Below are 27140 nucleotides of genomic sequence, written 5' to 3'. Positions count from 1 at the left end.
CTTCTTAAAAACTACGAAAACAGATAAAAAAAAATATTTTGCATACCATCAAACTCCAAATCATCAGCTCACATAATTCATACTTCATACAGAGAAATGCTGATGTCTTGTTTGTTGAACCGGTTTTATTTGACATTAAATCAGGCTATATAGTTCACTGCATCGTCATTGAACAGCTCATCAGTGTCAGACATAATACTACTCCAGACAAGTTAATCATCGTGATCATAACTATCAGTGTATAACTGTTAGGACTTGTTGAGTGCAACATACAGTCAAAAAAACTACCGAAGGCTGACGGAGGAAGAAGCCGTGAGCACAAGTGAGCGTCCTCCGTCCTGAACGCCAACAGTCCCAAAGAAACACCTCCCGCTTCCTCTTAACGCCACGCACCCAGGAAAAGTGTCAAACAAAGTACCCGAGCACGCCGACGTACACAGGGATTCTTTTGAAGCACTGAAACCACCACGCTTTGTTCATTCTCCTTCTTGATTTAACCAAATGCAACACGGCATCAGCCAGCTCAGAATAAAGAAAACAGAAATGTCTCCTGGGTGCATGGTGGAGGGTTTGGGGCTTCGTCTGGAGCTCTGAGGGCCTCTTCAGCTCCCAGTCAGACCTCAGGGGGCGTGAGCACCGGGCCGGTCTCCAGCATCGATGCTCATTCAGGCAAAACGACAAGCAACCTCTTTATAAACTTCCACATTTCAGTACAGACAAAACATTATTATATGTATATGTGCCTGGGTATACAAGTCACCATGTAAAGATCTACTGTAGTTTATTCGTACCCGTCTATTGTCTTACAACTGAGAGTGGTCATCTAGAGGTATTAGAAGAGTAACTATAAGCTTCTGGGGGAAATAATGAATACAAAAAGCCCTTCAAACATGCAGATAGGAATGCTGGATCAGAGTCACATCCGTCTCAATCTAGTTTCACAATATTTAGCGTGATGCTTTAAAATGCGAGGCCTCTGGATAATTTATCGATTATGCTTAATAACAACATAAATAAGACATACATATTGCTGGCTCCAGGCCAGATCAATTGACTTGATTTACAGAGTTTGAACATGGACACCTTTCTATTTGAAGGCCTTTTTTTGGTGATGTTTTTAGCTTCTGATCCAAATATTGTTATCAGTTGGTTCACGCCCCTAAAACTGTCTCTTAAGTTTTAAGATTTGGGTCAAATTATCCACCAAATGATCTTCTTTCATGAGAATGTTCCAAAGAGCTCTGCACCTCTTCGCCGCTGCATTAGCGTTCCGCACTGCACAGTTTGCAGCCACAGGCTCTGCTTTATCAAAACTCAAGATGCCCCCAGAAGTTAAAGAAACCAACACTAGAGTATTTACAAGGCACCCGAACTGTGTTCGAGAACTGTGGTCCATCCCTGTGAGGAGTGCCACGTGGGAGACGTTCATCATGAGTGTCACAGTTAAATATATGAAGCTGACATTGCTTCTATTGCTGCACACTTCCGAGCTCTTCCAGTGTTGTCGCACACAGCAAACGCGACGAAAAAACGCTCTACGCTGGAATAATTTGCGACTACTCTCATCTCTACGACAGACGGAGGGGGGGCAGACGGGGGGGGCAGCGTGCAGCAGTATGCTGGTGTGTCACATGATGTGTGGGGGGGGGGGCACCTGCCATCTGGTCAGGAGATGACGATGAATGACATGAATCTGTGAGCATTGTGTGTCGGATCTACAAACATCTCAATGGCAGGAAACAGAGGGAAACGGGAGATCGACCCAGCCGCCTGCGTTTGGAATGACTCAAGACGCTTTGTTGGTCATGTTCATCGCCGTCCTTCGTCGCGCTGCAGCCCTTTCCTCTGTGTCTCTCGGCCTTTCCGTTCCTCTGCATGAACATGATGGATGAGAATGTTCTGGCTGCAAAGTGGGTGACTTGTGCGGAGTCCATCTCACTCTTTCGGGGATCTTTTAGGTCTCTGGGTTGGGTGTGGCCAGCAGGGGCACATTGTCCCTCCTCCTCCTGCCCAACGGGGGCCGTCTGTACTGCTCCCCGTCGGCCAGCGTCTGGGGCAGCGGCTTCCTCTTGCTCTCGGGCAGCATGAGGATGGAAAGCACCGCCAACAGGGCCAGGGAGGAGTAAACCACGTGGTGCAGGAAGTAGCCGTAGTGGTTCCTCAGGTCCATGAGCGGGGAGCTGAGGCGGCCCACGCAGCCCAGGGCCAGCACCGTGCCCACAGCAGTGCCCCTGGAGACACACACACAACTTCAGATTTGACATATACACACACATTTAACACATATACAGTAGGATTTGATGTTTCATTGCATTCATAAAACTTATCTCATTTAAATGGTTTAATCACATTTGTGTTCAAGTGTGAAATGCCACTGTTGCCCTGTTATATCAATTTATGGATTTCTTTCAAAGAATAGTTCAACATTTTCGTAAATGCACTTATTTACTTATTTTTAATTTTTATCAAAGGCAATATGAAGCCAAAGTCAGAGAGCTTAGCTGTGTGTTAGCTTAGCTTTGGCGAGCCGTTTCCATTTGCAGACTTTATTTAAAAAACAATTCACATCATCCTGATGTGCAAAATGTTGAACTTGTGTAGCAGCTGTCTGCGTTTCTCATGTCCTGATTCATGTTGGCACTAACGGGCTGAGAAGGTTCATATTGAGGCAAATATTTTTACACAAAACTATATAAAGAGAGATAATACAACTTTGAAATAAGCATTGCTGTTTGTGCTACCTGATGACGGTGGGCATGATCTCTGCAGTGAAGAGGATGCAGAGGGAGGCGGTGGCCTGGGAGGAGAAGAGACCCAGCACCGAGAAAACTGTGATGGCCGTCTCACTGAGATCTAAAGGAGAGGAGGAAGAACAAGCTTGATGGAGTGCAGCATTCCTGTTTTTCATTTTCTGATCATATATATCATGACGTGAACTGATTTCTAATGTAGAACTCGAAATAATATGTTCTCCATAACTTAAGAACAGACACAGAGAGCAGTGATTAGCCTCTGAGAGGCCACCTGAAACCCCAGCACCACCCAGTGCTGCTGCCCCCTGGGCCTTTGTGGCATGATTAAAGCGCAGCACCTGACACAGCTTTGACTTTGCTGCCACTGCAGTGTCCTACATTCACTGAGTGTCATACTCATTGTCATCCACAAGGGGGAGACTGCCACCGAAGCAACTGTGAGTGTGTTTCCACAGCACTGGGGAAAGACAAAGGCACATGGAATGTATTTTTCCATTAGCAGATCTGGCCGGTTTGCTTTTAATCTATTTCATAATGCATGAATCATGAGTCCAACATGAAGTCAGTGGTGTAAATACGATCTTATATGAACATGACATAACATTGAGTAAACTAACTTTTTAACTTTAATTCCAGTCAGGATTTAAGGAAGCAAGGCCGTTGGTCCTTATACAAGGCATTATGTCTCCATGACAACAGGGGGGACTTCTGCGGAGATGAAGGGTGACTGTGTCCACCTTGTTGGCAAAGACTATTAATAGCTTTCTTCATCTAAAACTAGATCTACTTGAAGAAAAGGACATCCTGCTTACACTCCATGAGTCCCAGGAGGATCAAAGAGGCCAGCCCCGTCATCGTCATGGAGAGGAGCAGGATGCCACGACGGCCGAACCTGTTTACAGTCGCCCAGAGCAACAGCCAGGCACCGCCCCCTGCGCACACAGACAGCAGGTACGTCCAATAGAAGCTCGGGGCTGTGCCTCTGACATCACCTCGGAAAGAGCTGTAACAGTGACTAATGCCGTGAGCGATGAATCTGAAGGAGGAAGGACAAAAAAAACAAAGATGAAGCAGTCATGTATTTATAGGAGGGTTTAAATATAAAAGTGGCTCAGAGTGGGAGAACATATAAGAATCAGTCAAAACACGGAGGATGAAATATGAGACCGGAGCAGCAACCGGTTCAATCGTGTGTCAAGAGAGTGGGATGACTTACGAGGTGAAGCCGAGCACACACATGTTCTTCCAGATGTTCGTGCTGTGGACGAGCTCGGGGAAGGACAGGTGGGGGCGTGAAGAGGGGGCCGGCTCTGAATCCAGCTCTGCAGCGGGTAAACAAGACAAAACAGGCTTTTTAATGTTCAGCTGAACACACGGTGACAATGACCTGGATTCTCTTTCAAACCAATAGCTCACCGTCGATTGTAATTTAGTCCCAGAGGACACGATCGATGATCAATGCTGTTGCCAATACAAATAGAGGTTGTTTACACTGTAGCCGCACCAGGCTCTAAATACTAATTGATTCACAATTCAAACAATCAATGTATTATTTCACACTATAGACAAACTATACCACTATGTTATAGTTGTAAGCAGGTATGTATTTTAGCCATTTAGCTGTTTATTAATGTATTTGTCAATGTACATTACCGTTCAAAAGTTTGGGATCACTTAGAAATGACTTTATTTTTCAAAGAAAAGCAGTTTTTTCAATAAAGATAACATTAAATTAATCAGAAATACACTCTCTACATTGTTAATGTGGTAAATGACTATTCTAGGTGGAAGTGTCTGGTTTCTAATGAAATATCTCCATAGGTGTATAGAGGCCCATTTCCATCAACGATCACTCCAGTGTTCTAATGGTACATTGTGTTTGCTAATCGCCTTAGAAGACTAATGATTAGAAAACCCTTGTGCAATTATGTTAGCACAGCTGAAAACAGTTATGCTGGTGATATAAGCTATACAACTGGCCTTCTTTTGAGCTTGAAGTTTGAAGAACAAAATTAATATTTCAAATATGAATCATTATTTCTAACCTTGTCAATGTCTTGACTATATTTTATATTCATTTGATAAATAAAAGTGTGATTTTTCATGGAAGACACAAAATTGTCTGGGTGATCCCAAACTTTTGAACGGTAGTGTATACATACATTATATATATATATATACAGTATATATAACTTCGGTCAAGTATCCGTAAAAGATGTTAGAAAAGAATGGTTCATTTCGCAATTATTATTATTATCTTTACACACAAAGAAGTGAAATCTATGGAAACCCCAAAAACAGAGGACGTAAAGCCAAGGTCAAGAAATGTGACTCAAGGTGGCAACGATGTCACTAAACGAGAGCCGACGATTCGCTCCCCGAGACACATGTGACATGTTTGCAGAGCCCAGCGAGGTGCAGGTCATTATACTTTGTCATAATGCCATGTGTCCTGAATAAATCATGAACTTTAATTAGGCATCAATACCTTCTCTTGGTTGTGGTGGGAGATAGATACTCGTGTTTTGAAATGCGGTGAGCGAATCATTAATAATGCATCAACTGAAAATCCATTCAACACGGAAGAGATGCAGAGAAGCGTGAGCTCCGTTTGAGGGAGAGAATCGGGCCGCATTCAGACTTCAGTTCATTTGGTCCAATGAAGGCAAATAAATGATGACTCAGGTTGTATTGCTATGTGACTGCTGTCGCGCACCTTTTGAATGGACTTAATTAAGTGACAGAGGACACAAAGTCGGTTGCAGACGCAGAAGTTTTACAGCTTTTGACCTGCTAATTTGCCTGTTAATAACCTCGAGGATCCGTCACACGTCTGCAGACTGAGTTTGGTGGCTTGGTCCGCTCCATGGTCCAACTGACCGCATTTACAACATTATGATCCATCCATACCGCTTATCCTCATTGGGGTCACGGGGCGCTGGAGCCGATCCCAGCTGACATTGGGCGAAGGCAGGCTTCACCCTGGAGAGGTCGCCAGTCCATCTCAGGGAACATATAGAGACACACAACCATTCACTCTCACATTCACACCTATGGGCAATTTAGAGCTGCATGCCTTTGGAAGGAAGCTGGAGAACCCATTGGGAACCCACGCTGCCACGGGGAGAACATGCAAACTCCACAAAGAAGGACCACCCAGACCGGGAATTGAACCCACGGCCCTCTTGCTGTGAGGCGACAGTGCTAGCCACTACACCACCGTGCAGCCCACATTCACCCCAACACAAACAAATTGTACTAACCAGGCAAAAATACAAGACACACACACACACCTGTGAAGCTCTCGTCGTCCCTCACATCTCTGTTGGAGTTTCTCCTCTCAGTGAAGGAGTTCATGTCCGCTGATCTCTCTGACAGAAGCAGCCAGCGTGGAGACTCTGGAAACAGCCCTGGAATGCTGCAGAGGAGACGAAACACAGGTCTGGCTCACTCTTTGATGTTTGCTGACCTTTACTGAGCACTAAAACTCTCATTTGGTCCTTCCGCATGGACAATAACAACAATGTGGGGGACAAGGAATTCTTTATTTCTTAATCCAGCTTTGTATACAAAACTGCAATTCGTTGCTAATAATAAAACTTTAATCTCTGTTCATTTGGTTTTGAACCTAAAGGCTGATCTTCTAACGGAGGTCTTAGAGGGACCGGGGACCTTAAAGGAAGTACTCCACATGCATTCTGAGCTGAACTCAAGGGCTCAAAGTGTGACGAGGGGATTGAAATCGATACGATTCAATAAAGCTTTCAGCAAGTCAGTCGGCATCAAGGCACTTTATCAAAAGGCTATCGGGGTCCTTCACTCACTTGTCACTGCAGGTTTTTAAAGGAAAATAAACACATTGCATACTTTAGACAGTACAGGAAGACCAAATACACACACAGACATACACACTCGTACACATAACTGAGGAAAAGTGTTAGTGGGGCGGCGCCGGCTCCCAGCAGGCCCCTCCAGGACTGGCAGCCCAGGGCGATGGCCAGCAGCAGCAGCTCTCCAGCGAAAGTCGTCAGCCCGGCCAGCATGGTCACCAGCAGCCTCAGAGAGGGTTCGCACAGCTCCAGACCTGCCAATCAAACACAGAGCCAAAGCAAATCGGCTTTCACGTTGGACTGCGAGCACACGGAGCTACGATGCGACAAACAACGTCATCTTTGTGGACGCGTTGGCATTTATCTGAAAGCTTCGCTGCAGACTCTTTATCTTGTTTCATGGATCTTTGTAGACAAATCAAACGCGAGGCGTCTTTCAAATGTTGTAAGACTCACGAGTGATGTACAGAGTGAGGTAGACTCCCGCACTAGCTGCCGCCAGACAGAAACGCATGACGATGAAGATGGAGGGGTACGGAGAGACACACACCAGCACCCCGAACACCACCGACAGGGTCAGGGAGGCCAGCAGAGTCTTGGAGCGGCCCAGTCTGCAGGGAAACACAGACATGCAGCGTCACTGAACACGACCTGAGCCACACAGCGGGAATAAATAAATCACATACACTTTCAGTTTTTAATAGTACTATAACCTATTGATTGATATTCATTTTATCACCAAAAAAACTAAGATGTGCAATAACAGCAACAGAAGATAGAGTCAAAGCTAATTATTCAAGACGAAAAAAACGAGTTTCATTGTCGGTCCATTGTGAATATATGAGATGAGATACAATGGAGAACAATGTTTACAGCATCATGGACCATTAGTATTGTTGCCACATTCCTAGTTTTATGTGATTCACAAATAATTCAGACAAAGTGACACTTGGATTAAATGTTTGACTAAATTAAGACCCCATCATTTCCAACTTGACACAATTTGGTCAAATTTAATTTACATGTTAAGAATAAAATTCTATAAATTCTCTATAAATTCTAGAGACCTGCAGACCACTTGTTTAAATGCGATATCACCTGAATGTATTAAACCTTTCAAAACTAAATGTTGCAATCACAAAGATAGAAATAGAAAATGGAAATGCATCTGAAGCTCAAGTGTGAAACACAACTGCTCACTAAATGTGATGATTAGCTGATTCTCAGTGGCAGCGCAGCACTTTGGTTTCCAACCGGCTGATGAGCACTGTTCCCTTTCCTTCTCCTTCCGTTCCCCGGAGGCAGCGTGAACTCACTAGTCTTAACAAACAGACGCTCAATTGATCAGCAAATTAATGAAGGCTATTAGCTGATTAAACTCGCATCTTCTCCCTCTCAATTCCCCCCCAAAACTACGGCTTCACCCCTGTGATCTTCAGCACCACAACACAGCAGGCTGGATCTATTATGTCAATTATGGGATGTGCTTGGCTTGTGCCGAATGCAGCCTGAGGATCTAAACGCCAGCAGAATAAAAACATGCAAACAGGCCGGCACTCTCCAACAGTGACCTTCATGCGGTTACCGCTGACAGGGCAGAAACAGTTTCAAACAAAATATGAAATTGTGATTTTTTAAAACTGGAATAGGATTTGCGGTAAAAGAGGGATTTATGATTTTTACAGCATTATTTTTATTGAAATACATTAGAATTAGAATTGTGTGATTTTTGCAGGGATCTTTGGCAAACAAATGTGTTTTATTAAAAGGAACAGTGTGTGGTATTTTGGGTGTTTTATTGGCAGAAATGAAATCTAATATTAATAAGTATGTTTTCATTAGTGTATGACGATCTGAATGATAGCTTAGAACGATGATATCTACAAGCAGAGCAGGTCCTCATCACGGTGGTTTCTACAGCAGCCCAGGACAGACACTTGTGTGTAGGAAATCGGTCATTGTGGTATATTCTTTCCTCATCTGCTGTGTGTGCGTAAGTGTTTATGTCTATGTGTATTTTGGTTGCGAGGTAGTGAATCTGCAACGTAAAAAGAACAAGAGACGGAAGATTGAGGAACAAGCTTCCCTAATCGACACAGAGTAACCTTTGGACACAACCTCTTGCCTTGCATGTTTTGTCTTCTGTGCAGATGACAGTTGTGACCACTTCAGGCTGCAAGAAACACTGGTGTGTGTGTGTGTGTGTGTGTGTGTGTGTGTGTGTGTGTGTGTGTGTGTGTGTGTGTGTGTTACCTGTCGGCGGTGAAGCCCAGGCCGAGGCAGCCAGTCAGGATGCCCAGGATGAAACACACCTCCTCCACGGGGACCAGCCAGTACTGACCACACACCAGATCCCACTGGACGAGGCGAGAGCGAGGAAGACAGATCTGTTAGTTATCATGTCAACAACAACATAGTGTGCATGCTCAGGAACAGGAAGTCACCATTATTCTGACAATAATTGTTAGTTTAATCAATGTGTCAAAATCAAAGAGTCAGAGAGTGCAAGGTGATGTCCGGTTTACAAGGAGAGTTTTACAAGCGTTGCCCGAAGTAAGAAAGGAATTATGTCACTGAGGTATTACATTGATCGTTCGCTTGACTAGTAAATTAAATTCCTGACTCAATAATTAATTGAATGATTCAAAAGGCAACCAGTTGTATTTATTCACAGACCAAATTCGTATTCAATAGCTTCACAGAGATGAGATAAGAAGAACCCCGTCTGGTCCTTGGATGTAATAACATTTGTGATTTTACTGTTTACTGTTGTGTAATTATGTGTACACTTAAATTAAAAAAGGAGATCACAGGCTGAGAGAATGACGCATGTTAAAGCCTTGAGGATCCATTAAACTCCTCAAGTGATAACAATGTATTACTTTGATTGGCGGTAGTACTGGCGCCAATACTTTACATAGTAGTAAATAGTTGTACCAGAAGTGTTACCATCGGGGTAGAGCAGAGGGCTGCTGATAAACAAAAAAAAGGCTGTACATAATTAGAGCCCTAGCACAGAAACATAAAAGCCTGTGACATAACATCAGCTGTCCTACTGCTGAGGCACAGAGCCACAACAATGCACACCAGCCAGCTAAAGAGCAACATAGAAAACCAGTCACGCTCATGTGGGTGGACTGGAGGACAAGAGGAGGGTGAGATGCAAACAGATGACTCTGTTAACTCCCCGGACTGGTTTTCAGGTATGTGCCTTTGGAACAGACCGACACCTTCAACCATTTCCTCCTTTTACATTTCTGTCTGCAACAGCCTGTGCTGGTCTGTGCCACCGGCACGAAAATCATATTGTTGTTGTAATTTGAACTCGAGTTCAGTCAGACCCGGGACAAGAGATGTTTTAGGTTACAGATGTTTCAGGATCACTTTACAGCTTGAAAGCAACAAAATCTTTAAATAATTTAAAAAGTAATATCAATATACAGGACAACAAAATTAGACATATCCATCCATCCATCATCTTTACTTATCCTCATTAGGCAGGGACACCCTGAACAGGCCGCCAGTCCATCGAGGGCACATAACGAGACATACAACCATTCACTCACATTCACACCTATGGGCAATTTTAGATCAATTAATATTGCAGCATGTCTTTGGACTGTGGAGGACAGCCGAGAACTCTAAAATCCCATCTGCCACGGGAGAACATGCAAACCACAAAAGGATTTATAACGACTGAGTGTTTGTCAAGGCTCAGAAACCCTTGCTGTGAGGCGACAGTGCTAGACAATTCAAGTGATTTGTTTATATACCCTACTAGTATACTTTTCATGATATATCTATATATATATATATAGAGATATTTGAGCAAAAATCAGAATAAGAATAAAAAATAGCTAATTGATTTGATTGATTTAATGAATCCAATGCACATTTTGTTTTTTTTTTAATTGCATTACAGAAAAAAAAAGAACTTCATCACAATATTCTAATTTTCTGAGACAGTCCTGTATATATATATAGATATATATATATGATACCCAAAACACCCAGATATATCAAAAATAGAACTACTACTACATAACTACAAGGAACATTATTGAGGATTGACAAATGTATGTGAACTATCCCAGAGATCCACAGCATTAAACTATTAAGTGACGTGATTTAAGTGATGTATTGATCAGTAGCAATGTGCAGCTGATCAGAGTCCCTCCTGCTTCCTCAGCCTCAGCCAAGAACAGATCAGCCCGACAGAAAAATAAATACTTTCTGAGTTAAACCCTCTGTCACCTCATTGAGTGAGTAAAATGAGGAGTGGGCAGCGTGCAAGCGGCTCTAAGACTGCATTCGCATTCAAGAATGCATTTGCTCACATGCTCCTGCTAAATGCTTCCCTTGGCAGCGTTTACACATCCTGCGCTCACTGCAGTGATGTGGGTGGACTACCAGCGAGCTGCGCTAATGATGGACTGTCGGGTTGGGCGTGGTTGCCACATCAGTGGACACCAGAAATTAAAGCAGACGCAGAGGCCACAGAGTGACCAGCCTGAGCGGGAAACTGTGAGCAGCTGGCTGAGCTCTGTTAAATACATTAACAAGAACAATTTCATGTTTTTACTGAGAGGAAATGCATGTTTGTTCCCCACTGGGCATGCAAGTCAAACAAGCGGCGTAGAAACCAGCGCGGCCCGGATCACACCGGCTGCCTGTGATCACAATTCAAACACAAGTTTCTGCTACAGTTGCAAAATACAAGAATCTAAATGGATCATTTCACTGAGACACACAAGCTCCACTGGGGACCCAGAACATACTGTTTCATGATGTGTCATCCTCCAAGAACATCACATGTGTAGTTATGAGCATGAGAGGTGAAGAAACCACCTGCAATTGTTGATACAAAGTTATTTTTCAAACCTGTCAATATGTGTGGTGTTTTATGGGACACAGTCTGATTTAAAGGCAAGATAATATCATAGTGACAAAACACTCAATGTTTCACTTCAGCGTTTATTGTCATCCTGCCTGTCTGCTGTTTAGATGAGACAAGAAGTGAGTTCCTGTTCAACAGGTCACACATGCAGAGTTGTGGGCAGGAGGTTTAGATCCTCAGAGCAGGGATGCTAAATGAATGATTTAAGTCCACCAATCCCTGCTTTAGAAACAGTTCCTAAGCCAGACATGGTAGGGATCATTCCTGTTGTTTATGTTTTAACCCAATAGGTAAAAAATGCTTTTGGGCCTTTTAGATTGAGACATTTCGACCTTGATGTCCATTAATGTAAGTGGACTCTCTTAGTCTCTATCTCTATGGTAACCTGGGCGGGGATTGTTCTTCGTTATTGACATATTTACAGTGCTTTGGTAGAAGTCCATGAGCATTATGCAACGGGGCCTCACAGCCCTCCTGCCACGGTCGAATGGGAGTCTGACGAACAACTTAAAAGAGAACTACAGGGAACTTTAATAATAAGTGTTAAAAATTGGTTCAGCAGACACAGATATATTGTATTCTTCCTTTTCTAAACCTGGTTCCTAAATCCCCCACAATGCACCCGACCACTGAAAGGTCGGCGGTTTGTGTTCCACCAGTAGCGGCGAGCTCCGAGCCTCCAGCCTGAAGGTCTGGGACGCTCGCTTTGTAAAACCTCATAAGGACACAAAGACATTTCTGCTCATGTGTAGCGCTGTGCTTTAGCAGAGGTGTGTGTGGAACAACAGCGTCAGACGGTCCTGGGATTAATCTCATGCCCCCAAACAAAAAAGGGACTCCTACACTCGTTACCGGCATCAAACTGGAGGAAAATGGGGTTCTTCAGAATCTCTGACATCGGGAAGTTTCTTGAACGCACCATCAAGACGGGTTCTCACAACAACTCCCATCCCCACACAACAAAGTAAGATGCAGTGTAAACTAGAACGGGCACTCGGTAGAGCGCATACTTTCGCATATCACAAGATTGAGCATTGAATTATGAACATCTTGGCATTAGTTGCATGCCAATTGGATAAAAATGGACCGTGCTATGGTAAAAAGAAGATTTTGACCTTTCCATGATCTTGACCTTTGACCCGATTGATCCCAAAATCTAATCAAATGGTTCCCGGATAATAACCAATCATCCCACCAAATTTCATGCGATTCGGTTTAAAACTTTTTTTGTTATGCGAGGAACACGCATACAAATAAATAAATAAATAAATACACGGAGATCAAAACATAACCTTCCGCATTTTCAATGCGAAGGTAACTAGAAAGAGTCACAGGTTTAAACTATGTGATGGGATTGCAGAAAGGGAGGCTGCACGCTCAGCACGGCCCTCCGGTGGATAAATGATGGATAACAACGGTTTCAGCATTTCAAGGCCGTAAATCCAGACATAAACACAAATGAGGGAGCCCTCCCACAGAAAGCCCAAACAACGAACCAGGCCAGGAGCATAATTAGAGTGCTAAGGAAGATCCCAGGCCGGAGCTCTACCTCAGTAGCGATGTTCTTCCTCAGCCCTTCTGTGACGTTGTAGTCCCAGCCGGCTTCGCAGTCCACCACAGCTGAATGGCTGCCGTTGACATACTGCTTACACTGGGACAGGCCCCCACCGTCCCCGGGCCTCACCCCCTTCTCCCAGGGCAGGGAGGCGTTCAGCACTTCAGCTGACGGTAGGGGGCCCGGCAGGTGGCAGTGGTGGGGCGAAGATAGGGTGATGAGGGGGTCGGAGGAGAGCAGGAAGGCCAGGAAGAGGTTGGGCAGGATGGAGAGAGCAATCAGGACCCTCTGCTTCTTCCTGCCCAGAGCCATCACCATCACCTCCCCCGTGGGAAGCAGCAAGGGCGGGGCGGGGAGGGAGGAGGACGAAGGGGCCGGGGAGGAGGGGACTGGGGAGGAAGGGAGGGACGGAGGGGGAGGAGGACATGGGGAAGGAGAGACCAGAGGGGGAGAGTCCGGGGATATCATCATGAGAGAAGGTTAAAGGTGGAAGTGGCTCCCCGGGCAGCGGGGGAGAGACGTGGGAGAGCTCTGTAGAAGAAGAAAAATACATTGAATTATTGTATAGTTTGAACAGCCAAACACGGGACTGACATGTAGCGACATAACTCGGTGAGACAATGAAAAAACAAAAAACATGAATACAATTTTTTGAACAAAATCAATGAGGGCTAAATTCCATTTCGTTGCTTCAGTGTCCTTGTAGTATCGACATCAAAATATAGTCAGATATTAGGCGAAAATAATGGCGTTACGTGGCACATTTTACTGAGACACTGTGTGTGTGTGTGTGTGTGTGTGTGTGTGTGTGTGTGTGTGTGTGTGTGTGTGTGTGTGTGTGTGTGTGTGTGTGTGTGTGTGTGTGTGTTATTGCCCGCTGTGCTGTACCACATGTTGCGCACAATTTGTGGAGTGACACTAATGTGAAAGTTCACAGTAACGTTGCATTTTATCCATCAGCTTCAGAGCAAGGGGGGCTGGGAGGGGGGGGGGGCACCGGGCCCTTTCACAGTGAGGCTACACTATTTTAAATACTGAGCAAATACCCGTCCAGAGATTCGTGCTGAACAGAAGAATGCCGTTCCGTGCAGATTATTTACATAAACCAATCCTGTGCACCCACAGAGAGTAAAAGATGATGAGGTCATAACCTGTGGAACTAGAAAAATGGGATGCAAATGAAACAAGAGAAAGGGGAATGTCCACGTCAATCACATTGTTTAGGTCAAACAATTAAATCAATTAAGTTATTTCTGTTTTTAATGCAGTACATAAAAACACGGGTGGTTGTTATAGGCCTATAACAAAGATGTATTTGTCAAGATCCCCAGGTGTTACTCAGAGAACATGGAGGGACCAGTCAAAAGAGGAGTTTGTGTTGTCAGGTGCCCTCCGTGTACTTGATGAGGAGACACTACATATTGGGGTAACGCCCCTATCAGATGGAGAGAAGCCCCTTGCAGAGCGCTTCACGACAGGCGGCTCCCCGCGTGTTCCCGGTGAGGGCTGGCACGTGAACAACCGGTGCTTCTCCTCAGCAGCCTCCTCTGGGAGTGCACATGCTGCTGTTTTCTTTGCACGGGGCCAGGAAGTCTTGCACAAAGAAAAATGGAATCCCAGAGGGTTACATAAGAGCTTTAACGCGAGGGTGTGTGTGTGTGTGTGGGGGGGGGGTAACACACAGGGTCCGCTGGCCTCTGTGGGAGCACTAACAATACAAGAGAGAGCGACAGTGAGGTGAATAACATTAGGGGGGGGGTCAGCTAGCCCAGGCGGGTCGAACCGGACTGACGAGGCTCACACCTGACCCGGCGGACCGGTCAGACACACACGGCTGCTGTCGTAACGTCTGTCTGGCTTCATAAACAGGCGCATGCAGTTACTTACCCTTTTTTCTCCTTTAAAAAAAAAAAAGCTGTCTGTCAAATGGCCGGCAAGAAATGCTACTGGCCGCTGTCTTTCCCAAACATCCAACACATCGCGGAGCTGAGCGAGGGGGAGACGGAGCACGGAGCAGCTTCACCGCGTCTCCTCCGCTGAATGAAAAGACATGTCTGTCCCGGAGACGAGCTGCCGCCTCTGATAAACACCGGAGCTGCGGTCGACACGAGCAAGGACACTGGGCTCCTGTTCGTCACTTGGAGCCGAGCGGATCAGGACTCCCCTTTAAGGTGCCGGTCCAGTCCTGGGGTCTCGCCTGGCGACATTACGCGAAATAATTAAATGAGGCATAATTGTGTCCGACATCGTCTTAAAGGGAAACGCGTCGTCCGTCTGATGATCGCGGACAAAGAGCGGGTGGAAGACTGCGTCGGGAGCCCGTTCACCGAGACCAGCTGTGCCGGCTGGCGGCACACTTCGGTACAAGTCGGCTAAGATCGTCAAAGCGACGTCCCCTCGACTCACTGCTGTCAAAGATCGTATATGCTGGGATGATACGTCACTCAGTGATACATATCTGCGTCCTTTATTCTTTTAATATGTGAATTTCATTGATTGTTTGCTTTGCATTGATCATTGTAATTTATATTATTACATTCAATTATTTTATTATTATTATTGTTCAGTTGAACTATGACATGAGAAAAAAACAGTCAAGGGCAAAGATAACTTTTAGGCTCCGCAAATGATGAAAACAGCAAAGACGCCTTTGCTTTATTACAGACTGAGGAAAATATGTTGTATTAGTATTGTCTAAGTACTATTGAGACAGGAGAACTGAGGTTACACCAGACTCACATTCTTTAGGTGTCACTATAACTTGATTTGCACTAAGCTTTTAATTGCTTGCTTTATGAGCTATAATCATACCTTGTTGCTTCTCCACATGTTGTTTTAGGTTTCACACCATTTTTATGTTGGTCAAGCATTTTCCTTCAAAGACTTCAGTCAAACTCTTGACCAGTGTTTATTAAGGACCCTTAGTTTTTCTAAGATCTAAGAATCAATGTGAATCAGGAGATATAGCTATTTTGAACGCTGTATTTAATTTTTATCAAAAATATGGGTGGCATGGAAGAGGTTTCAAAATTTTAAAAACGTATGTATAGGCATATTCGGTCGCGGTGGCTTTTGTGTGATTTATAAGAAAAAACAATGTACGTGTTATGAAGGAAAATTTGATGTTTTCTAATTATCATGTCATCACTATCATCATCAGCACGTTTCTTTTTTGTATGCCTGTATTTGCCACACACACACTAATTTTACAGGCATCAAATAATATACAGTAAACAAAGTGTTTGGTATTTGGCTAGCAAATCCGATTCAATGGTAGAGTCAGACATCTGTCTTATGTTAAATATCTCCACAGAAGGCCTACGTGTAGTTTCTGCCGCATGGTGGAGCCATAAATCACAGAGACACAGGTCTAATACTCTACAACGGTCCAGGTTGATACTGTGTGTGGCTGCTTGATCTTTCTCATGAATAGGGGATGATTAAAACTACGTTATCAAAGAAAAGAAATGCCACACATTGTCATCTTGGAAAACAGTGTTCCCTTAAAGCCATATTCTTTAATCGTTTACCCACTTCTCTGTACATACAAGGCTGACCAGAGCCATCGCTTCTAATTCTGCACTCCAAACATGTTTTATGTACTTTTCCTCTTCGAGTGCACCAGTCCTGATCATAACAAACATTTCCAACTTGTTTTTGGGTGAAAGATAATGAGAGATTTAATGGACCGAGAATATATATTAATAACATCCTATATTAGGGCCAAACACATGACCATTGGTTTCAGCTGACCATTTGGTAATGACTGCTAAGCTTCACTTGGTTGCACTGATGCAGTTTGTTCCACTGGTGTTGCAGCAGCCAGTAGTGGAAGTCTTTGGCGCTATTGGACAACAGAGACATGCTGTAAATATGAGTGTTCGTCACCGACGTTTAAAACTTAAGAGTCCAACGAAAATGCTTTTATTTAAACATAAAATCACAAATGCATTGCGTATTTAATGTTGGTTTCGGCTGTCATGCCAGTGCGTGTACCCACACAGCATGACAACGCTGGCTGCCACTTCCAAACATACCCTCCAAATAACAAGATAATGTATATTTATGACAGCCTATAAACATTTGTGGTCAATTATGTATTGTATCAGAGAGTTGGATCCTTAAGATGCTTGCATACAAACAAACAAAAAGGAAAAGTGATACACTTTTAAGTAGATGACTCACGCTCACTTAGTCAAACAAGCGATGGAGACTCTCGACCTCTGCAGCGTTCATTCTCTCACCACAATGTGTTTGAAGGTGTGGTTGAGCCTGAGGATAAAATCATCCATCTGACCATAGAGGTTTACTGTCGTGAACATGTGTGGAGAGCGAAAGTGCTGGAATGGAAGTAAAACATTTATGTTTCCCACATTTTAACTAGATATTGTCCTTTTTGTATGTTGATGGAATTAAATTATTCTCTGAGAGCAAAGTCCAAAAAGTCCAAAAAGTTCCTCAACTGCTGTCGAAACAATAGGAGCTAGAAGATGGAAGCGGCTTCACTGGGGCTGTGGTGGGGTTCATATGGTCTGCTGCTGTTGAGTAACTTGGTAGAGATTAGGTGAAATACACTCTTTCTTCACTCTGTGGAGATGTCGCAGTCCTGGGACCACAGATTGCCCCACACGACGCTGCGGGACATTTCAACAGACACGGTCACACACTTGTGTGCCGTTCAACATGCTTTGTGTTCATTAAGGAGGAGATCATAACCAACACTACACAAAACCTTATAGAAATGTTTGCATTTAGATTCTGTCTTTAAGAGGGAACATTAGTTTGACCACTATTTTATTAATTTTGCCCTTTATAAGTAACAAACAACTGAGAATCTTTTTTTTTTTATAGGCCTAAGATGTACATGCATACATAAACATATATTATATATATATCCACACACACGCACACACATAAATACAGACATACATTTCTATAGCTCATATGTTCAATTCTATTTTTTATCATTGACTTCATCCATACTTTGTGTCTTTTGATTCGTCGACTATAAGTGTACAAAGTCTTAATCAAAGTATTTTTTCCAGTCTCATGCATGTATTTATACAATACACACACATACACTACCATATATATACTGCATGTACGCATGTATTTTGCTGATTTTAAATTTAGGCATCTTTCCATATGCAGCCACTCTACCAGTTGTGAAATGATGTTAGATTAGATTGTACTTTATTCATCCCCAGGGGACATTTCTCGAAGCAGCATGAAAAAAAAGTACAAATATACAATGCAATAAATTAAAATTAGCAGGGTATATTACATATACGTATTTAAATAATAAAAGAAATGAAAATTTAAAAAAATTATGAGATGTGCAACATCTCCCTGTTACCGGTCTTCCAGCACATTCTCATGATATTTAAGGCCAACTTTCTTGCCTATTCGTACGAGTAGAGTGTGCTGAGTCCTATTGAGCAGACATGTTAGCAGCTCGTAGTATTACAGATACTGATTTCCTGTGCATAGCTGCACCCTGTAATAAAATGTAATGACTGGGTGGGATTTGTTTTAGTTCCAGTTGGATTAATCAAACTGCAAAGTTAACAGTGTGCGTGCTGAATGAAGTAGTGATGCAGTGTACTAACATCATGATTCAACACGTATAGTTCTAAAATTATGTTTCCATCATGTTCAATTGCTTTTATCTTTAAAGTAAAACCAAGAAGTGTTAAATATTGGGTCAGAAACTACAATGATGGTAAATTACACATTTTCATTGCGTAGAAAGGTAAAACATTTGTATAAAAAAGGTGAATCCAGTCATGTATCCAGAAACTATGGACATGGAAAGAGAGCCAAGTGTGTGCTCTCCTTATTTTGAAGATCAACCTAAGACTAAAAAAGGCTTGCAATATTTCAGTTGATTTGTAATGAATCCAGAATGCATGACATTTTGTTGTGTAATGTTTCATCCCACACTGTTTATTGTTTTCTAATAGTGTTGACAACAGTGTACCTAATGTTATAACTATTGTTTTAGACCAAGATTGTTTTGATTTTTTTAAAGAAAGAAAGAAAAAGGCCTGGCTTGTTGCCCCTGCCCCCTCCTCTCTGTCTCCTATCTCTCTGTCCCTTCACTACCATCACCGCCACAGGAAGGCCCTGGCAGCCCGAAACACTGATACTATCTCTGCGCTCCTCATCTCCGTCCTCCAATGTGTTGAAATCTTGCCCATCCCACAAAGGGAAACCGCTGGTGCACAACGGTCCACGGCATGGCGTCCGTTTCTGTGGGTAGACTTATGGTAATAAATGTGGCAGGTGCACGCCATGTTCTCTGATGCAGGATGGGAGTACTGGGGTTATATCACACTGTTTTCTGTGAGAAACATGTGTGGTTTAAAGGTGCAGTGCACCGTAATCAAAGCCTGTTTCAGAATCACTTTAAATAAGGCATATTTTGACATGCTTTGTCGATATTTCTATGTTATATTTACGTGAAATGTTAGGATTGATGGATATAAAAGACATTTCATCAAAGTACAAATAATAATTTGTTTATTTAAAGAAAATATGTGACAAAGTATTGCTTGAACAATACATTATTATAAAATCATAAAACACTTTCAACAACCGGCAAGATTACATGTTTTTCAAAACTGCGTCTGCATTATTTCAAGTAATCCCAAACTCATTTCGTGATGAGAGAAGTAATACACGGAGAGAGAGACTTCGATTTCGTTGAATCCCTCACTAACCACAGGTGGTTGTGTAACCTTGTTGGGCAACAACACTTACAATCATATCTGACATTGACAAGAAGTGTCGTTGATTAGGTAACGTTTGTTCAATCAAAAAACAAATCTGTCTAATGCACAGAAGTGTCTTCTTCTGAGGATGTCCACGTATGTGAGGACGTCGTCTTCAGGGCCTTGGAGGAAAGTTCGTTTTGAATTTGCTAAATTGAAGTACGTGCAGCTTTTGACCTTCAGGCCTTTTTTATTTCTGGACCCGTTTGTTTTGTTTTCTAGAGCTGTGGTACAACTTCTCTCATCTCACACTTTTTACAAATCTCATGCCCGGACCCGTTTAAGGTTTCTGTGCACTCTCCAGTCTCCTCACTCACAGTTTGGAAAATACAAAGACGTCTCCATTCAAACCCAACCCACGTATTCCTGCTTTGTATTCAGGTGCTTAATTCAATTATTCAAAGGTCTAGTGAACAGGGCTGTAGCCATTATTTCATAAACACTGAGGTTGTGATGAACTTCCCACACACCTAGAGAATTCTGACCAGACACCAATTCAGTTAATTTATACTGTGTATTGTCTGTTATTTACCATCTTGAAATGCTGTTTTTAAACCTAATCCACCCTGTCAGGAACTGAATTATGAGCTGAATTGACTTAGAACCTGTTAAGCGTTGGATTCTTCCACAAGTTGAAGGTGTGGATATGTGGCTGTAGTGATATCCATCTTAAGGGTGGAGGAAGAGTCAGCTGGAAGCATTGAAAGGTCCGCTGCAGACAGACGTAGTAAGAGCTTCCAATGGCAAGTTACAACCGATCAAATCTGCAGCGACGGTCCTTTCAGCCAACTAAAGACCTTGTCTTCAAACAATGAGACGCTGCTTTGGACACATTGTTGTTTTTGGTTTGTTTTTTAAAGCACAAAGAGCCCAACAGGAAAAGCAACTAATAACAACAGTTTACAGGGCTTTTATGGAAGTCAATTGAAGAATGTAAAGTTGCCTGAAAACCCCCAGGAAAAGAGGCCATGAGCTCAGTGTCCTCAAGGGCAGTTATAGCTGCCAGTGTGTTACGCGTTCTCTCCTCACAGTGGTACAATACGAAACTACGACTGAGCCTTTTACACCTGGCATTACTTCCCCACTTCTTTAGTTGAAGAATCAACAAGGAAGGAGGCATATGGAGGCCTAATATGCCTCAAATCAGGTACAAGTGTGGTTCTAGATACTGGACGCCCCTGCTGCTCCCTCCTCCGCTCCCTGCAGGTGCCGCTGTGACAGGATGTGTTTGAGAGAGTCCAGCTCCTGTGACAGCTGCCCTATCCTCATCTGCAGCTTCTGGTTTTCCTCCTGCAGCTGCATGGCTCTCTGCTGGGTCAGCAGGATCCTCCTGCGGGCCTTGTCCCGGCTCTTTCTCACAGCGACGTTGTTCCTCTCGCGCCGCAGGCGGTACTCCGCGCTGTCCTTGCTGATGCTCCTCTTGTTTACCGGGGCCCGCAGAGTTGGCAGGAGGAAGGAGGAGAAGTCCTGGAGGTCAGAAACACAAGTATGTGTTCGGTTGTGGGGAAGCAGGATGCAAAGTGGTGTTTTATTATTTTCTCACTCATTTATCTATAATCTACACATGAAAACATCTATATTGCACACACACACACCTGCGTGTTGGCGTGGCTGTGGTGGTGGTTTGTGCTCCCGGCGCTCAAGTTGTTGCAGAGACTGGAAGACGTGTACGGCAGGTAAGACAGTCCCATCATGTCATCACTGCCCCCTCTCACCAGTCCCTGAGACTGGCCGTATGGCATCATGTCCATCTGAGCCAGCTGGTTATTTGGTGTGGTGTGGGTCAGGGTGTGGGTCTCCCCCGAGTAAGAGCTGGCCCACTCCTGGATGACTGAGGACACCCTGGAATCAGACATCTGGAGGGGGTCGGAAGCAGAAAAAAGATGAGCTTCTTCTTTTATGTTAAGTTTAAATGTGTCTCTGTATGCGTGTGTGTTTGTGTTTATGTTTTTATTTTATTATTTTATTGGAAGCAAAGAACCACATGTACAAAACAGAAACATAGACGACTCTGACAGCTGCAAAAGTAACACAAGACATAAAGGCTGAGCTATTAAACAACCCAACGACACGTATAATGTGGTGTAATTAGCTGCAGTTTGACCAACTACAACAATAAAGGGCTGCACATGATATTGTCCTGCTAATGATAATCAACAATAATCACCTAATTCAACTCCTGAAAGGCCTTAATGTGCTGTATGTTGTGTACTTTTACTTTTCCTTTTGATACTAAAGTTCAATATTCAATGAACAATGCAGAACTCGTAACGGAGTATTATTAATGATTATAAATGGCCGATGCAATATTTCTGCAAATAACAATCTACAAATAAAGAATACTATTTTTGAAAAAAAAAAATGATAGAATCAGTCGATTAATTGTTTAGTTGATTGACATAAAGTTAGTCAACAACAATAGTGATGATTTTTTCTTGTAAGTCGCTTTGGATAAAAGTGTCAGCTAAATGAAATGTCATTAAATGATTGTCTTAAGGTACAAACAAGCAAAAAAACTACAACTTTGTTTCCAGCTGTTCCAAATGTGGATAGTTGCTGGTTTAATTCTCTTCTATGAAAGTAAACTTTGAGTCTGGTGGCTTTTGACTGTTGGCCAGACCAAATAAGCTAAACTACTTCACCTGGGTTGTGATGTGCATTTTTCATTACTCTCTGACGGTCGATCAATAAACTGAGAAAATAATCAGCAGATTAATTAACTACGAAGGAAACCGAATGATGAAGCCCACCATTAATGGCAAACGTACCTTGTACAGGACCAATCAAACTGCGGATACACACAAAGAAAGCTCTGATGGGACTTACCATGATTTAGCTCTTCACAAACTCTCTGAATATGCTTCAGGCTCCTCTGACAGTTAACTGAAAATGGTCTGAAAGGAGGAGACAGAGAGGAGTTTGATACCTGTCTGATCTCACATCCCTTCTTCCTCTCTCTCTCTCACACACACACACACACACACACACACACACACACAAATGACAGGAAAGAGAGCACACGCACAAACAGACACACACGCACAAACGCACACACACACACACACACACAGAAATGACAGGAAAGAGAGCACACAGACAGAAGGCGAAGCACAGTGATTGTCTTGACTCCCATCCTATCTACAGATTATGTAACTTTTAAACAAATTATGGGACATTAATATTGAGTAACTTTTAATTGCAGATCAGAAAAAAATAATTATCTAATTAATAGTTAATAGCTGTCCGTTATGTCCCTCTTTTTTGCCACTCACTCCTATTATGACACTGTAACAGTGGGCTCCAGTCTGTGCACTCATATTACATCACTGCGTCGTGCAGAACGCAAAAGAAGTGCTGTGTGACTATTGTCCCTCTGCGGCCTCCATACAGTACATTGAAACAAAATGGCGGCCCCTATTGACAACGTGAGTGGAACTCTGCGAGCTCAAAGAAAATATATTTGATCGTCCTACACTTTATAATATTACTATAGACAATTAAGATAGTGTGGCGTGTGCTCTGAAACTATATGTTATACCTGAGACTGATGCAAAGCGTTAGGGTTAGTGCTCATGGTTGTTGTGTTTTAATGACTTCAGCTAGCCGCTAGCTAATTTAACTTTTAGTTGCGCTTCTACAACATTGTCCGCGTTTCACTGACGGTACATTTTGCTGAAGGCAGGTTCGCTTTGTATTTCTGACTTGTTTGCTTTCTGACAGGATTTAATTGAAAGCGATTTGCCTGCAGCTGTACAGCTGCTGAGAAATCTCACCGAGCAGGTAAGAATGTGCGTGTCTGTGATATTACTGTCATACTAATGTTTATTAGTAGAGTTATGGCCCTTTTTGAAGTTACTGTATCGACACCCTCATTAGCACAATTATATCTCATTGTGGGATATGATTTCATAACAGTCTGATCATAAGATCCTGTTGTTTCATTGTGTTTCTTAGAGGGGAGGTGGTCTGCTTCTCTTTCACCATGATGAGTTGAACGCTTTGCCACTTTAATCACAGAAAGCTTGCATAGATGCATCATATTTATGTGTTCACAGCTGAACCACTGTGGCCTTTCTCTTTAGGTGGCCTCGGTTACCAGTAATGTCCGTGAGCTGATCACAAAAGTCAAAGATGGAGCTTTTCAGACATCAGAGGTGAGTGGGGATGGTTATTAGATGTCCTGGACCTTTTTAATACGGCTGGATTAGCCCCAGGCTCACTGTACATATGTCAGTTCTGTGTTTCCAATGAATACAAATGTTCAATGTCAAAATAGCTTATTTCTATCGGGACCAAACTGAGAAAGAGCTTTCCTCTGATCTGGTCCAGACGAACAGCTCTTTGTGACTCACCGTCTGTCTTCTCTCCCCGCAGGGTTTGTCTTTCTTGGACCTTCGGTATCACCTGCTGCTCTTCTACCTTCAAGACCTCACTCACCTGATCTGCATCAAAACAGAAGGAGGCAAAATAAAAGACAGTGACGCCTTGAGCAGACTGGTCACAATCAGAACGGTGAGGTGATAGTAAAAGCAGGCCGCTATTAAAGCACCTTCTTCATTCTTACACATCCAGCTAATGCAGCGTCTCATTGCTTTTCTCCTCCTGTTTTAAGGTCCTGGAGAAGATGCGACCACTAGACCACAAACTGAAGTACCAGATTGATAAACTGGTTCGTACAGCTGTCACCGGCAGTTTAGGTAAGCCTAATCGTTTGTTTGTTGCAATTGTCTAATTTCCGTCCCTCGGTTTTTCACACTTTGTTATAACGTATTTTTGAACATTTCAGCTGAAAATGACCCGTTGCAGCTGCGTCCTAATCCAGAGAATCTCCTCAGCAAAGTAAGCGCTAACTACCGTGGTTGTTTAAACACCTATCTTCATGTGGGTGATAGTTTGGTTTGTGTTCACCTCATTGAATGTTTAAAGACATTTCACGTCAGACTACCATTGATTTTATTGCGTAGGTATAACAAGAAAAACTGTAATTTCTAATAAAACTACAGAAGATACAGTATTATAAAGTCTGACTGACTTCATTTCTTCTGCTTCATCAACCAGTTGAGCGAATCTGAGGAGTCTGAAGGAGAAGCTGAGGATAAGACGGAGAAGAAAGCAGCCCACTCTAGTGGCAGGAAATATGTACCGCCAAAGATTGCCCCAGTGCATTATGGTAAGGTCATAAAAACACACATCAGTTCCACCTCTTTATGGTTATACTTTTCTTGGGTTAAATACTTCTGTGGAAGTTAATCACGCTGTTTGTAATGAAGCGAGCGGCTGCTTCTTTTGGGACAGACCAAGAATTCTCATCTTAAACTGTCCCCCCCCCCCCACACACACACACACACACACACACACCCGCCCAGATGGTGACATGACAGAAACGGACAAGAAGAAGGCTCAGTCAGAGCGCCAGCGTCGAGCTGCCCTCCAAAGCTCTGTGATCCAGGAGCTGCGACAGCAGTACAGCGACGCTCCAGAGGAGATCAGGGACCGACGAGACTTCCAGAGCGACCGCGAGAGCCGCGACGAGCTCCATAGGTATTGGCTTGTTTAATTAGTTTGATCACAATATTATTGTGAATAAGTATGTCACGTGCTACTTGGGATGCGCTTCACTGACGTCAGTTTCCATCAACAATAACTTTGTTCTTGTTCAAAGGAAAAACTACGAGGAGTCGATGTTGGTGCGTCTCAACATGCCCCAGCGTCAGAAGGGCGTCAGAAAGAGAGGCATGATGTCCATGTCCGGCCAGCTGAGCGGCATCACAAACTTCGGTGACATCACAGCTCTAACAGGCGGCGAGGGTATGCAGGTGAGCTGGCAGTGACATTCTTTACACCAACCCGTCAGGGGGAAAGGGGGGGGGGATATCACACTCGCTCTACAGGAGAGGACACGGTTTGAAACATTGCTGTGAAATATTAAATTAAATATACACTTTTATTAATCCCCAAGGGGAAATTAGTTCTCTGCATTTAACCCATCCTTAGTTATTAAGGAGCAGTGGGCTGCGGTGAAGCGCCCGGGAAGCAACTGGGGGTTCAGTGCCTTGCTCAAGGACACTTCGACTTGCAACTAATGGGGAGAGCGGGGATCGAACCCACAACCTTGCAGTTGCAGGACGGCCCTCTTACCCCACTGAGCTACAGCCGCCCCAAAAGTGAAAAGAATTCATTTGTCATCCAAAAATGTCTCTTTAAAGAGGATTTTGTCTCAGAAAGAGCAGGAATTAGGTTCTAATGAAGCAGTAGACTCCTGAGTCTGGACACGCTGAACTACCTGTTTATTGTTCAATTTGGGCTGCCACCAGGTGCAGCGTATGTAACCTGACGCATGCATAAAAAGCACTAATGAGTAATGACTGGCCGACCTCATGCTGCTTGTAGATGTGGAAAAATTAGTTCAGCTAAATGTATTAGGAAAGTCCATGTGCGCTGTTTAGATTTAGTGCTGGACAACACGCGAAGCCACAAAACGATGTCAGCGGGCTCATCTCCATGCAGAATGAATGGGAGTGTTGTGGCCGGCTTTTATTAAGATCACATTCTTGATGCGACTGCTGCTTCTTACACTTGTGTTCAACGGTGCAGGATGAGGATGACTCTCGGCCAAAGAAAAAGAAGAAAGTCATGAAGAAAAAAAACAAAAAAAGAGGTGAGGACATTAAAATACACCATACACAAATTACCTTAATTTTTCTTCAAAGAGATGACAGTAAATGGACTGGGGTCAAGTAACTTGAACGCCTACGTAAGGACCAGATAACTTTGCCAACCTGGCCTTTGTTTGCTTTGTGTCTAGAACGGTGTGATTTCTTTACAAAAAGTATTTTAAAAAATAAAATGATCTTATGATTCAGGTGCAATTCTAAAGTGCTTTTTCTTGTCCTTCTCTGCAGCTTTTAAGAAGCACAGATAACCTGAAACACGAGGTTCACCGGTTGAAGACCAAATGATGAAGACTTCACCAACTGCATCATCACTTTAGTTTAAGAGTTTACCATTAAGTTAGTTGTGCCAGTCATTAATTCTCCACTTCACTTTGTTTTTATTCAATTTGTGGAATAAACTTTTACTGCTGGATCTGTGTATCACATTCATTTTCGGTAGAGGGCGGCCTCAATGAGGACAAAACACTCCTTGTGCCATCCAATAGCCCCCAGATGGCAAAAGCCATGCTAGTGTAGAGGAAATCAGATTACTTTTTTTTTTTTACAACAAGCCATCTGACAACACAAATGTAACTATGCATTCCTATAAAAAAAAAAATTCAAAGTAAAGAAAATACAAGTGTTGTATTAGCTAGTTACCCGAGCGAGTGTGCAGATT

At 43.2% G+C, this 27140-nt stretch overlaps 3 protein-coding genes across 3 annotated transcripts; 1 reads left to right on the top strand and 2 right to left on the bottom strand.

Annotated features, from left to right (window-relative positions):
- Window positions 1–105: 105 nt before the first annotated feature.
- On the bottom strand, window positions 106–16423 carry slc22a17 (solute carrier family 22 member 17). The gene is made up of 10 exons (XM_056434330.1): window positions 14923–16423; window positions 13030–13566; window positions 8837–8940; window positions 7040–7194; window positions 6672–6837; window positions 6047–6171; window positions 3970–4075; window positions 3566–3789; window positions 2742–2853; window positions 106–2231 (listed from the first exon to the last, which is right to left on the bottom strand). The coding sequence occupies exons 2-10, from the start codon at window positions 13504–13506 to the stop codon at window positions 1955–1957; spliced, it is 1746 nt and encodes a 581-aa protein (XP_056290305.1). The 5' UTR covers window positions 13507–13566; window positions 14923–16423; the 3' UTR covers window positions 106–1954.
- A 3117-nt stretch (window positions 16424–19540) lies between these two features.
- Window positions 19541–21942, bottom strand: cebp1 (CCAAT/enhancer binding protein (C/EBP) 1). Its single transcript, XM_056434269.1, has 2 exons — window positions 21404–21942; window positions 19541–21275 (listed from the first exon to the last, which is right to left on the bottom strand). Exons 1-2 carry the CDS (start codon window positions 21662–21664, stop codon window positions 20970–20972), a joined length of 567 nt encoding a protein of 188 aa, XP_056290244.1. The 5' UTR covers window positions 21665–21942; the 3' UTR covers window positions 19541–20969.
- A 1237-nt stretch (window positions 21943–23179) lies between these two features.
- ngdn (neuroguidin, EIF4E binding protein) lies at window positions 23180–26892 on the top strand. Its single transcript, XM_056434020.1, has 11 exons — window positions 23180–23233; window positions 23529–23588; window positions 23891–23962; window positions 24183–24320; window positions 24421–24505; window positions 24595–24647; window positions 24867–24978; window positions 25175–25349; window positions 25471–25624; window positions 26403–26466; window positions 26711–26892. The coding sequence occupies exons 1-11, from the start codon at window positions 23213–23215 to the stop codon at window positions 26728–26730; spliced, it is 954 nt and encodes a 317-aa protein (XP_056289995.1). The 5' UTR covers window positions 23180–23212; the 3' UTR covers window positions 26731–26892.
- The last annotated feature ends 248 nt before the right edge of the window (window positions 26893–27140 follow it).

This window comes from Pseudoliparis swirei, chromosome 16 (assembly GCF_029220125.1).
Source record: "Pseudoliparis swirei isolate HS2019 ecotype Mariana Trench chromosome 16, NWPU_hadal_v1, whole genome shotgun sequence".
Classification (NCBI taxonomy): Eukaryota; Metazoa; Chordata; class Actinopteri; order Perciformes; family Liparidae; genus Pseudoliparis; species Pseudoliparis swirei.
Note: the sequence above shows the minus strand (reverse complement) of the source record. Positions and strands in the feature narration are given on the sequence as shown.

Bases quoted from the DNA above. Each gene is read 5' to 3' on its own strand.
- slc22a17 (XM_056434330.1), bottom strand. From the start codon at position 13,506: ATGATGATATCCCCGGACTCTCCCCCTCTGGTCTCTCCTTCCCCATGT. The intron at 6,172-6,671 runs GTACGAGTGTGT...TCTCCTCTGCAG, and splicing joins ACACTTTTCCTCAGTTATGT to CATTCCAGGGCTGTTTCCAG. The intron at 4,076-6,046 runs GTGTGTGTGTGT...TACCCGCTGCAG, and splicing joins GGACGACGAGAGCTTCACAG to AGCTGGATTCAGAGCCGGCC.
- cebp1 (XM_056434269.1), bottom strand. From the start codon at position 21,664: ATGTCTGATTCCAGGGTGTCCTCAGTCATCCAGGAGTGGGCCAGCTCT. The intron at 21,276-21,403 runs GTGTGTGTGTGT...TCTGACCTCCAG, and splicing joins ACAGCCACGCCAACACGCAG to GACTTCTCCTCCTTCCTCCT.
- ngdn (XM_056434020.1), top strand. From the start codon at position 23,213: ATGGCGGCCCCTATTGACAAC. The intron at 24,321-24,420 runs GTGAGGTGATAG...TCCTGTTTTAAG, and splicing joins GACTGGTCACAATCAGAACG to GTCCTGGAGAAGATGCGACC. The intron at 25,625-26,402 runs GTGAGCTGGCAG...TCAACGGTGCAG, and splicing joins CAGGCGGCGAGGGTATGCAG to GATGAGGATGACTCTCGGCC.